The sequence below is a fragment of the Fukomys damarensis genome, unplaced genomic scaffold (assembly GCF_012274545.1).
Source record: "Fukomys damarensis isolate Sample0158 unplaced genomic scaffold, DMR_v1.0_HiC HiC_scaffold_9, whole genome shotgun sequence".
In the NCBI taxonomy this organism is placed as follows: Eukaryota; Metazoa; Chordata; class Mammalia; order Rodentia; family Bathyergidae; genus Fukomys; species Fukomys damarensis.
The window spans coordinates 40,158,334-40,170,303 of NW_022900921.1; the positions used below are offsets into that span (position 1 = coordinate 40,158,334).

At 43.3% G+C, this 11,970-nt stretch overlaps 1 protein-coding gene across 4 annotated transcripts in view; it reads right to left on the minus strand.

Annotated features, from left to right (window-relative positions):
* Positions 1–11,970, minus strand: part of Bcl2l11 (BCL2 like 11) — a 38,577-nt gene that overhangs the window by 25,175 nt on the left and 1,432 nt on the right. The window contains exons 1-3 of one of the 4 annotated variants that reach the window (XM_010638177.3): positions 11,774–11,964; positions 10,784–10,920; positions 10,529–10,618 (exon numbers count right to left, since the gene is read on the minus strand). In XM_010638177.3, coding sequence (XP_010636479.1) covers positions 10,529–10,618; positions 10,784–10,907 — 214 coding nt within the window. In that variant the 5' untranslated portion in view covers positions 10,908–10,920; positions 11,774–11,964. Of the gene's footprint in view, positions 1–10,528; positions 10,921–11,773; positions 11,965–11,970 lie in introns of those variants that run through there. The other 3 variants (XM_010638176.3, XM_010638171.3, XM_019209617.2) reach the window with 3 other exon arrangements.

Genomic DNA, 11,970 nt, shown 5'->3' on the forward strand with positions numbered 1-11,970 from the left:
CCAGACACCTCTCCATGATCCAAGGACTTGGCAGCAAAGCCCAGGTTCTTCTCAGGGCCATGTTCAGGTTCATCAGCAGGTTAGGGCTGATTCAGACCTCCCTTTGCCATCCCCTCTGAGGCCACTGTCTGCAAAAGATTTTCTTCTTTTTGCTCATTTGTTTGCTTTGGGACCAGGAAGGTTAGAATTACAGTCACATTTCCAGATGAATTCACTTCCTGATGAGTTTCATAGATTCCTGAAAGGACAGCTCCTTTCCCTGGAGAGCAACAGAGCACACTACACAAAGGCCAGGCCTGTGGGCTGGCACCTGGGGCAGCTCACTGAGAGCAAGAAGCCACTGAGTTTCCTTCCACTGGCTGTTTTCTGCCTATCAGCTTTTTCTAAAACTCTTACTGCTGAGATGAGCTCTGCGGGCCTCACATGATGGATGAAGAAACTGAGGCTCACAGACTGACAGACTGGCTGAAGTTCCTGGGTGGACAGAGGGACAGCTGGACCCACCTAGACCTGCTCCGTGCTGATGCAATAAACAGACTGTGGGGGTGGGGGACAAGAGCAGCCAACAGGGTCTCAGAGGACAGACACACTGTACTTTGCAAAAATCAAAAAAGCAGATGCCCCAGAAAGGGTAATTAGGGGACTAAGGTCTACCAGGAGTACAATGGGCCAGAGGGTTGGCGTCAGCTGTACAAAATTTTCACCTCACAAAGGATACTAATCCTGCATCATACAAATATGTCTCACTTGCCCCAAGATGGGCTGCTGGGTAAGCCAAAGGCCAAAGTTAAAATGCACAATTAACAATGGGTATCATTAGGTTTGTTCTGTTTACAGAATTTTGCAGGTGCAGAGCAGCACACAGACAAGACCACCTGTGACCTGAGTATAACAATACCTACTAAATAGTGTGAAGGATTTCCCTTACCTCTGTGCTTTGTCTATGAGCTTCTTTAATAATAGATGAGCTATCACCACTTCTCCTCAAACCAAGACACTTAACTTCATACCAAGAGCACTTCCCTCATGCTACTATCTCCCTAATGCTAGGAACAAGACAGCACCTCAGGCGTCAAAAGGATGCTGAATAGTTCAGGAATTCTCCCATCCCTCTAGGACTGCAGAAACTGCTTTTCTGGCAGTATAAACACTGCAGTGATGACCCTCTTGTGTGTACACTGCCTGCTGTGAGTTTCTGAAAGAGAAGGGAGTGCCAGGCCCCTCACTCTTCTGCGTGCCTGTGAGCCAAGTGTAAGGGTGTGCACGGTGGTGTGAGGAGGGGAGGTCTCTAAGGTCAGGGAGGGACCTGCAGAGACTTCCCAGCTACTGGCCACAAGGAACAAGCAGAGAACAGAACTGCCTGGGAATTCTACCACCTGCACAGTATGCTGAGGGATCGAAGCTGCCCAACAAAGACATGGAGACAATTTCATTCTGGTGTGGGTTATAGGATGGAGCAGGGAGAGGTGGGGTCTATGGGAAGGTCTCCCAGTACGGTCAAGAGGGCCACACCCAGGTGGTTCTACAGCAGGTAAGGCAGCAAGGCATCACCATCCAGCCTTCAAGTGGCAATTCTAAGTAGGCAGACCTACCACCACATACCCCCTCAACACAAAACAAATCAGCAGGCAATCAGTCTTTCCTGCCTTGGCATCCAAGCAGACAGAACTACAAGACTTTGGATTTTCTTTAATAAGAAACTCCCCTATAGCATGTCAGATCTGACCTAGTTACCCAGACATCTGAGGAAAGGCATGTACAAGTAGAACATACCTGCTGGGCACACCGTCACATATGGCAAGAGACAACAATAGATACTGGGCTTGGTATCTCGAAAAAAGTGGTCTGGATTATAACTAAATCTTAGTTCTCATGTTAAAAGCCTATTATTCCATATCAAGATTGAAACAAAGCATTAAGGATGAGTTTTTGCTGCCAAAGCCTATCAATACTGCTCTAGTCTGAAGTTTGTGACCCCCAAAAATGTGTATGTTGAAAACTAACCCCCATGGTGACAGTATCAGAAGATGGCTCCTTTATAATATGATTAGTGGCCTTACAACAAGAGACCTGCAGGAGACCTGCAGCTTTTCCCCTATTCAAGGACACACTGAAGGTGTTATTTTTTGAGTTAGGAAGTCAGACTCTCACCAGACAGTTCCAAGATTTCCTACCCTCCAGAATTTTGAAAAATAAGTCTCCATTGCTATTAAGCCACTGAGCCTACAATACTCTATTATGGTGGTCTGAGGAGATAAACACAAATTCCAGTTGCAAACAAAGGAAAATAGATTTCTTGTTCCACTGAGGAGGAGCTAAATACCCCTAGATCCTCCCTCTTATAATTAAGAGCCTGGTCATCGCAAGACAGGTAAGTGCAGGAAAACAGGAAGGTAAAGAATGATGTGATGAGCCATGGCCTTCTTGTCACCTTCCACATGGCCTGGAAAGGATGTTGCAGAAGCCTGTAACTGGGGATCTCCCACAGGTACAGAGGGGCAACTACTACAGGAAAGACTGCTCACCCAAGTGGCTGGGGGAAGAGGGTGACCCTACTACAGGAACTAGTTGTCTGAAAAGCACGGAGAAAACAGACCCTGGCTCCAGAGCTTCAGGGTGGCCAATCGGAAGCTGATCTGGCTGATCCCAAGCCCCCAGAGAAAGAGGCACCCTCATCCCAGACACCATCCAGCCCCTGTCCACTTTCCAGAAGCAGTCAAGTATCCAACTTTGTTCTGTGGTGGGTAACTGGGGGCCCACAAGAAGCTATGCCTCACCCTCAGTGAGCAGCCAGGAAGGGATACAGGGCAGCGCCAGCTGACATGGCACCATACAATCTCACTGAGTAAGGCAATGCAGAGCAAGGCCGTGGACCATGGGCTCTCTCGCCCTATCAACAGGGAGAAGAAGCTGGGGAGGAAGGTGGGGATGGTGGCCAGCCGTTACCTCCCACCCTGACGTCGCAGGCAGCAGAGGGAAGCAAGCTGCAAGGAAGGAGGAGGCAGCCCTCCACGGGTGCCATCAGCAGTCAGGAAGGCCCAATGTATCCTGCACCCCAACTACAACTGGACTCAATGAAGTCATGTGAGCTGGTCCCCACTTCTGGCAGAAGTGTCAGCAAAAGACTATGAAGAAATGTGAACTTCCACTTCACCTGGCAAAAGGCAGAAATGTCAAGAGTTGAAAATACAATTTAATTTAAAAAACTCACTGGGTGGGTTCGACCAGAGTGAAAGTAACAGAAGACAGTCAGAAAATAAGAGGGACAGATGAACAGAATGTCCTCCATCCAAACAGAGGAAATAGATTGGAAAATGAACTGTGTCTTGAGGGTCAGTGGGACTAAGCAGAGTTCTAATATCCTTACCATCAGAGCTCCAAAAGAGGGAGAGAAAGGAAGGGACCAGAAAACTGTCCAAAAGCTTGAAAGATGCCCAACAAGAAATGACTTATAATTATAAGAGGACTCTAGCTGGAAGGATAGCAGATTTTCACCTAAAACCATGCAGGTCAGAAGGAAGTGGCACCCTTTTCTAATACTGAAAACCGCTAAGTACAAATTCTGTCCAGTGAAAATGTCTTTGAAGAAGGGGAAATAAAGACACTCTTATGAGGATAGCTAGGAGGATCTGCTGTTCACAGCCCTATCATGAAACTACTCCACACAGAAAGAAAACGATAATGGAAAGCTCAGAACTTCAGGAGAGAACACTGGAAAATAAATATAAAATAATAAACTTCTCATGGGTTTCTTAAATTATATTTAGCAATTGAAGCAAAACTTATAATACCATCTGGTACAGTGCTCAAGGTGTATAGGGGAAATATTAAAGAAACCTAACAACCAAACAGAAGTAAAGGTTTCTGCACTGCAGTTGAAGCCGTAAAACAGATTCCATGGATACTGGCACATTATAAAATGTTATACTGTATGTGTGTGTATATGCTATACCAAAACAACCACTGAAAAACCATTCAGCATAACATATTTAAAAAAAAACACTGTAACTACCACCAAGATAGAACACTAATAAATGTTCAAATAACATTAACCCTATGGTTAAAAAATAAACAGGAAGCAGAAGCCAAAATAATGTAACTACCTTAAATGTAAATAGTCTAAATATACTATTTAAAAGATAGACTTGACAAAATAGATAAAATAACTTTATTGAACGATATAATGTATACAAAAACCTTATTTCAAGTACAACATATGTACATTAAAAGTGAAAGGATGGAAAACACCACAGGAACATTAAAATACTGTTTTTTAAAAAGCAGAAGTAACTATATTAATAAAGTGGACTTTAACAGCAATAACAAAAAGGATTGAATGAGTAGGAAGACATAATGCTAAATGTATCAGTATCAAATAGTGCCTTAAAATGCAAAGCAAACTGATAGAGATGAAGGAATAGACATATCAACCATTTTAAATGTGAACTTTACCACTATGTTTTCAGCATCTAAAATAAAAAATACAGAAAAGCTGAGCAATACAATCAAGCAGTAAGATGTAATTCACACACACACACACACACACCACCCCAAAGATAAGACATCAACGACTCATGGATCATTGTGCAAGTAGACCACATCCTAAGCTGTAAAACAAACCTCGGCAAGTTTAAAAGACAGAAACCAGGCAGAGTGTATTCTCTGACTATAAAGAAATCAAAGAAAACAAGAAAGGCAACAGGACAGTCTCCACAAATTTGGGAACAACCCATTCTCAATAATCCACAGCCAAAGGATATCTTACAAAAAATAAAAATATACAGAACACAACGAAAAGGGAAACACAATACACCAAAACACATGGGATGCAGCTCAAGCACAGGTGAGAAGGAAATTTTTAGGACTAAATGCTTACATTTAGCAAAGAGGAATGGTGTCAAAACATTATTCTAAACTCCTATTCTCAAGAAACTAGAAGAATATAAACACAAAGCAAGCAGGAAGAGGAAATAAACAATGAAAATTGCAAACAGGATAACAACACAGAAAAGTCAATGGAACAAAAGTGGTTCAAGAAAACTAATAAACCTTCAGAAAAGCTAACAGAGATAAAAATAAAAAGGTCACAAATTATCAGTATCAGGAGGGGAAAAAAAAAAAAGCAAACAAGCTATCAGGACAGATCCTGACTATTTAGGATTGTAAAGGGATACTACACACTCATAAATTCAACAATTTAGAAGATGTGGACCAATTCCTCAAACCCACACTTCCCAAACTCAATGAAGATGAAATAAATGACCTAAATGGCCCCACAACACTAAAAAATTAAATTTATATCTACAAGTTCCAGGAAGAAATCTTACAGCCTAGATGAGTTCACTACAGAATACAGTACTACGGTAAAACATTTAAAGAATACCGCACAGGGCTGGGGATTTAGCTCAGTGGTTCTGCTGCCTGCCTCAAAAGTGCAAGGTCCCAAGTTCCATCCCCAGTACCAAAAAAAAACCAAAAACAAAAACCATTGTAAAGAATACTGCACACCATATCTCAGGAATACGAGACAGATTTACACTGCAAACCAATATCACGAACATATACCATATCAACAGGCTAATGTAATAAAATCAGTCATAGCAAATGGTACAAAGTATTTTATAAAATCTACCACTACTCACAATAAAAACTTAGCCATCTTCAAATAAAGGTAAAACTTAACCATTTTAAAGAGTATCTGTAAAATACTTACACTTAATGATTAAATTTAATGATAAAGATAGAAAGCTCCCCCCCCAAACAAGGTACAGATGGCTGCTCTTGTCATTCTTATTAAATGTAAGTAGGGGAAGTTCCTAGCCAGTGCAACTGGGCAGGAAAAAGAAACAATGCACAGAGAAAGAAAAATAAACAAATAAAATTGCCCCTATTCTCTATTTGCAGATTATATAATTATCTACACAGATCTTCCAAGAAACCTAAGAAACAAAACTTCTAGAACTAAGTTAAACAAAGCTTCAGGAAACAAAATCAAATTGCAAAACCAACTGCATTTCTATATAGTAAAAAGGAATACATAGAAACTAAAATTTAAAAAAATTAATGTTAATAAATGCTCCCAAATAAGTGAAACATTTAGGTCTAAAATCTAAAATAAACTGTAAACAAGCTCCATGTACTAAAAGTTACAAGATCCCAATGAAAGAAACCCAAGTACCAGTAGACCTACTTACAAGAGCCACACCCACTCCTGGATTCCAAGACTCACCAAGGTCAAATATAAAAACGCCACTTTCTCCCCAAATTCCTGTATGAGTCAGCAGTTTTGAGTACATACCCAGAACTCAGAGCAGTGCTCTAGCTTGTATCTCAAAGCTCCCCCAAATCCCATGCATTTGAGAGGTGGCTGGATCTAGAGCAAGTGATGCTGGGATTCAGGGTGCAAGTAGTACCTGCCCTAAAGGTGGGGAGCCTAGATGGAATATGAGGGACAGAAAGAGGGCTGCTGCTGCTTCAGTTGCTGCTGTTTGTATTCTGCTGCCTCCTGGTTGCTCTGCGATGCCCCTCTGCCACCCTGCCTTGGAGACAGCCAACGATAGACTGAAACCTCTACAAACCATGACTGAAATAAACTCTTTCTCCTTTAACTCTGGGTGTCAGGTATTTTGTCTCAGCAAGGAGAAAAAGTAACTAGAACAAGCAGCATCCTGAAAAGCTATATGCACACAGTCATAACAGCACTCCTTGCGAGAGGCAAAAGTCAGAAACCAAGTGTCCACTAAGGGATGAACGGATAAACACAATGAGGCACCTACACCCACTGGGGTAGTACTCAGCCCTAAAAAGGAGGGAACATGTTTCAACATAGGTGAACCTTGAGGACATTATGCTATGTGAAATAAGCCACTCACAGAAGGTCAAATATTGTTATAATTTCACCCAAAGTAGCCAAAACTAGAGACAGAAAGTAGAATGGTGGTTGCCAGGGTTGGTGGGAGAAGTAGATGCAGAGTTGTTCAATGGGTAGAAAGTTTCAGTTCTGCCGATGAAATAGTTCTCAAGACCAGCTGCATAACAATGCAAACGTACAGAACACTACTGAACTGCACACTTGAAAATAAATGGTTAAGATGGTTTTATGCTGCTGTTTTACTGCCATATAAGTTGTATTTTATTTAACATCTATATTGGTAGCCAGGGATTCCACTGCCTGCCTCGCAAGCACAAGATCCTGAGTTCGATCCCCAGTACCAAAAATAAATTCATACATACATACATACATATATACATAAACTGGAAATATTATCTCAACATGTAATCCATATGAAAATAATTAATTGAGAGTCTGGCATCTCCTGGACTTCTCTCAGGCACGCCCTCGGGTCTGCGGGACCCTGCTCTCCCACCCTAGGGAGCTCTCAATCTAAAGGATGGGCCTGATGCTTACCAGCTGCACAAGAAGTACCCTAAGATGTTGAAGTGTGTGAAGGGGAACCCCAGTAGCTCCCACACAGGAATTCTGGTATGTCAGCAAACACGTGTAAAGTCGAAGATACTATCATGATATGGGGGAGTTGACATCATCCATACTGACTTTTCTCCACTTCTATTTCAACTGTACTGACCACACACACTTCAGAGTATAAATATGTATAGGATTTAATGTGTAATTTGCATAAAAATGGCATAAAACATTCACCCCAAAAAATCAATCAATGAACCAACACACAGGAGTAGCTTTTATTAAAATCATAAGAGACCATTTGTCAAGTTAATCCTCCCAGAGTGTATGGAGGCTAAAGTACAAAAACTGCATTTCCTCACAATAAATGTAATATACGTTCAACGTTTCTTCAAAAAAATCTAGAGTTCCAGAGGAAACATGAAGATTTTCTATAAATGCCTGACTGCTACGCATCTCTGGTTAAAACTTTTCTTTCACACCAGAACAAAGATGCAAGGATAAAACTTCACGACGTGCTGCTTTCTACCCCAAGGCACTGAACAGAAAGCTATTCTGCAGCTGTAGGAGCCCGTGGCTAAGCAGAACCTCTTTGTAACCTCACATTCATGTTCCAGTGGTTCAAACTGATCATAAAGACTTCTTTGTGAAAAATGCATTTTGCAATAAATTATCAAAAGCATCACTGAATATCTTAATGGAAATGGCTCAGTAAGGAATACTAAACAAGGCCAAAAAGATATGAGAACTACTTATCAGCTCAGTGTTAAGTGGTCTTCAGAGAAAAACACTGTGAAGATGGCCAGGGAAAGGAGTTTTGGACTACAAAAATCATTAACTTAAGCTGGGCTTGATGGTGCACACTTGTAATACCAGCTACTTAGGAAGCTGTGCCAGGAAGGCTGACAGTTCAAATCTAGCCTGAGAAACTCAGTGAGATTTTTGTCTTTGAACAAATAAACAAGGCTGAGGTATTCCAGTGGTAGAGTACCCTGGGTTCCATCCCCAGTACTGGGAGGAAAAAAAAAAAAAATCAATTAAATAAACGCACATTTGCCTAAGTCCTCCCCTTTCACTAGTACTGAATTTCCTGCCTTTCTCTCTACCCTAACTCAACCTCCCCCAAAACAAATCTCCTAAGAACTTAATGCTAAATCTTTACCTTGGTAGATTAATTCAAACTCTTTATAACTTATCATTTAATTCTATGCATCAAACCCTAAGCTAAAAACCAACCTAATGGAATATGGTTCATACTCTGCAGTAACACTTGATCCATTTCTTTACTCTGCAGGTATAATCAGTAACTCTGGCTATTTAGATTGTAATCTTTAATGCTCTGTATCTGTCATCTCAAGTAACAGTGCTTACGTTATAATTAGCTTGCTAAGTGGTGTCTGTCACCACAGAAAACATTCATGCCCATCTTTAAAATACACTCACTCATCCACTATTCCTAAGAAACAGGGAAGGAGAAACTATTCTCATGCATTAAACCACCACCTGCAGAGACCACTGCAGAGGCCTGCAGTGTAAATGTGTAGTAGCTTCCACAGGGTCTTTAAAATAACAGACTTTTAAACATATATACCATAAGGACCTCTTAACTCAGTAGGAATACCATAGCTTCATATAGACCCTAGACTATTTCATGGGTAGCAGGCTCCAAGAACTTCTAAGGCTGACAGTAGCCCAAGAGCAGGAGCCCTGGACATAACTGAAGTAATGGCAATAGCACAATTTGTAGTTCCCTCCCCAAGGAGGGGCCCTAAGAAAGTCTCCCCCAGCAGTCAGCAGGGGCTGTGTGGCCAAACATGTGGCTACTGGTATTTTTACCACATTGCCTGACACTGCCAAGCGTGTACAGACTGACAAGCCACAACCCCTCTGAGGTTCTTCCTATCTCTGTAACATCAGGGTAGACCAGCCCAGCTGATCTCATCGAAGGGATGAAGACATCGCTGTACCATACTTACAAATACAAACTTTCTCTCACTGTGTGCCAGAATTCAAGTGATGGGCCTGATGACTTTCAGTTAGCCTCTAGCATGGTATGACACGATCCTCACTAGAATCCTTAATGGGTCTAATCTGTAACACTACCAATTTACTTTCATCTTATTTATGAGGAAGGGCTGATCTGAACAAATGCAGAAAGTGATTCTGGTGCACAGTGATCCAGACATGTTTCCCGATAGAGGACAGCGGCCAGCTGAACCAACAGACTCATCCCTTCACCACAGTCACCATAACTGCACACTCAAAAGTCACAAGCTAGGATTCGAGAGCAAAACCAGCTTACAGATGTTTCAATGCAGTTTATACAGTGTTTTAAGGGATCTAAACTATTTGTCAATGTTTAAATGTTAGGCTATTTGACCCCAGAATCTGCATTCCTGGATTATGTGACAATACAGGAATATCTGCCACTCAAATGAGACATGTCCTCATGGCTGCAATCAGGTGGTTCTGCTGTAGAGGAGGAAATGCCTTCCCAAATGTCTCAGTACTCCCCAGGTCAGCTCCTTCACCGCTGTGAATTCAGGCCTCTCTGGCTATCCTGTCTGAGATCCTAACACTGCTTCTAGTCCTTGAAACAAAAACCTGTAGCCTCATCTCATTAGTACTATGTCCAAGTACTTTGAATAGACCCAAAGAGGAACTTGAGTATAAATCATTTTCACAGTTCTATGCTGGTACAGCTTCTACGGGTGAGTTCATTTTTAAACACATTATTTTTGAACGTGATTAACTTAACACCTTTAGTTATAGTAAGCTGTTCTCTCTAGTTAAGCAGGTCCTTTTCAAATTGAATGTCCTTAGTATGTAGACCTTAGTAGTTACACCGTGCCATGGGTAAATGCCCTAGCTTAAGGAAGGTAACAGAGATTCCAGCTTTATAGCCCCAAGGCTGAAGTGCTATGTACTTCTGCTATGCACTTTGTAACATTTTAGAAAAATATTTTGACAATTTCTGCATTCCCATCAACTTAAGAGTACACAACAGTTGAAAGGCTCTAAAAAAGGACTTTAAATTCGACACAGCCTTGAAACAGATATTCAAACAACCACATGCCAACTGCCTCTTACCCCGGTCTCGCTTACCCATTGCACTGAGATAATGGTTGAAGGCCTGGCAAGGAGGACTTGGGGTTTGTGTTGATTTGTCACAACTCATGGGTGCCGGGCTCCTGTCTGTGTCAAAAGAGAAATACCCACTGGAGGATCGAGACAGCAGGGAAGATCTTCTCACAAAGATGAAAAGCGGGGATCTGGTAGCAAAAGGGCCAGGGCTGGCCGGTGGGGCCAGCGGGCCCTGTGGGCTGCCGTGTTCGCCTTCGGGACTGCCTTCGGGATTACCTTGGGGCTCCGTCTGTAGGGAGGTAGGGGCCCCAGGCCTGAGCTGGGGTGGCCTCTCAGCAGGCTGCAATTGTCCGCCTTCTCTGTCACACTCACAACTTACATCGGAAGGTTGCTTGGCCATTTGGTCTTTTTTTCTGCAAGTAAAAGAAACAAATCTAAGGTTATCCAGCACAAGAGTAATTATAGTGAAATAAATCTGCAAACCTTCACTTATTAAAAATATGTAAGTGTTCATCCTAAATACAGTACATTAAAATAAAGTTTTGAAGTTGTTTACTTCTCTAACAATCTCTGAAATAAAAAATACACTTAAAATAACGAACGTATGATTATCGTTTCTGGCGGTGGTGGTGGTGGAGAGGTGGAAATAAACCACCAAAGAAAACAGCAACAATGTCAATCACTCGTGAAACTGGTACTTCTATGTAAACAAATACGCAAGTTGCAAGAGCAGCAGTCCGTCTGAAGCCTATTCACATGTGCTTTCTGCTCAAGACGGACTTGAATTAAGTTAGAAACTCCCAGCGGGCTCTGATTTCCCGGGATCAGATACACCGTGCTGGAACACAGCAGCAGGCGCAGATGCAGCGATTGCAGGCTGCTGCTGCTGGCCGAGTTCCCTGCTCCGGCCCCATTGTTCGCCGAAACTGCTGAGGGCAGCAAGTCTGGGGAAGGTTTGGCAGCGGCCGTCAGCCGTAGTAAGTGCGTCACAATAGAGTTTGTAACTCCGAGCTGCTCGGCCCGGCCCCAACACTCTCCGCCCCCGTCCCTCCGGGTCCCGCCAGTGCGCGCACCGAACCGGACAGAACTTGCCCGACCTGCAGCCATCCTGCTAGGTGCACCGCTCAAAGTGCGGGACCCCCTCCCCCGAGCCATCCTGACCCCCGTGCAAAGTCCACAACTAGCCCCGCGAGCTCCGCAAACTCAGGCGCGCCGCCTCTCCAGCCAGATCCCCCACCACCCCGAGGCCACCGCACCGCCACTCACGTCCTCCCCTTCCCTTCCGTGCGTAGCGTCCGCGTTCCTGCCCGGGCCCCTCGGCGTCCAACCCTCGACCTGCGCCGACCCAGCGTTCCCTGATTGTCACCGTGGAAGCGGCGCAGGGGACTAAACCAGGCGCCCAGGTTCAGAGCCTCCAGCGCAGCGAAGAGCCCACGCCTTCCCGCCCACCCGCCGCCACGATG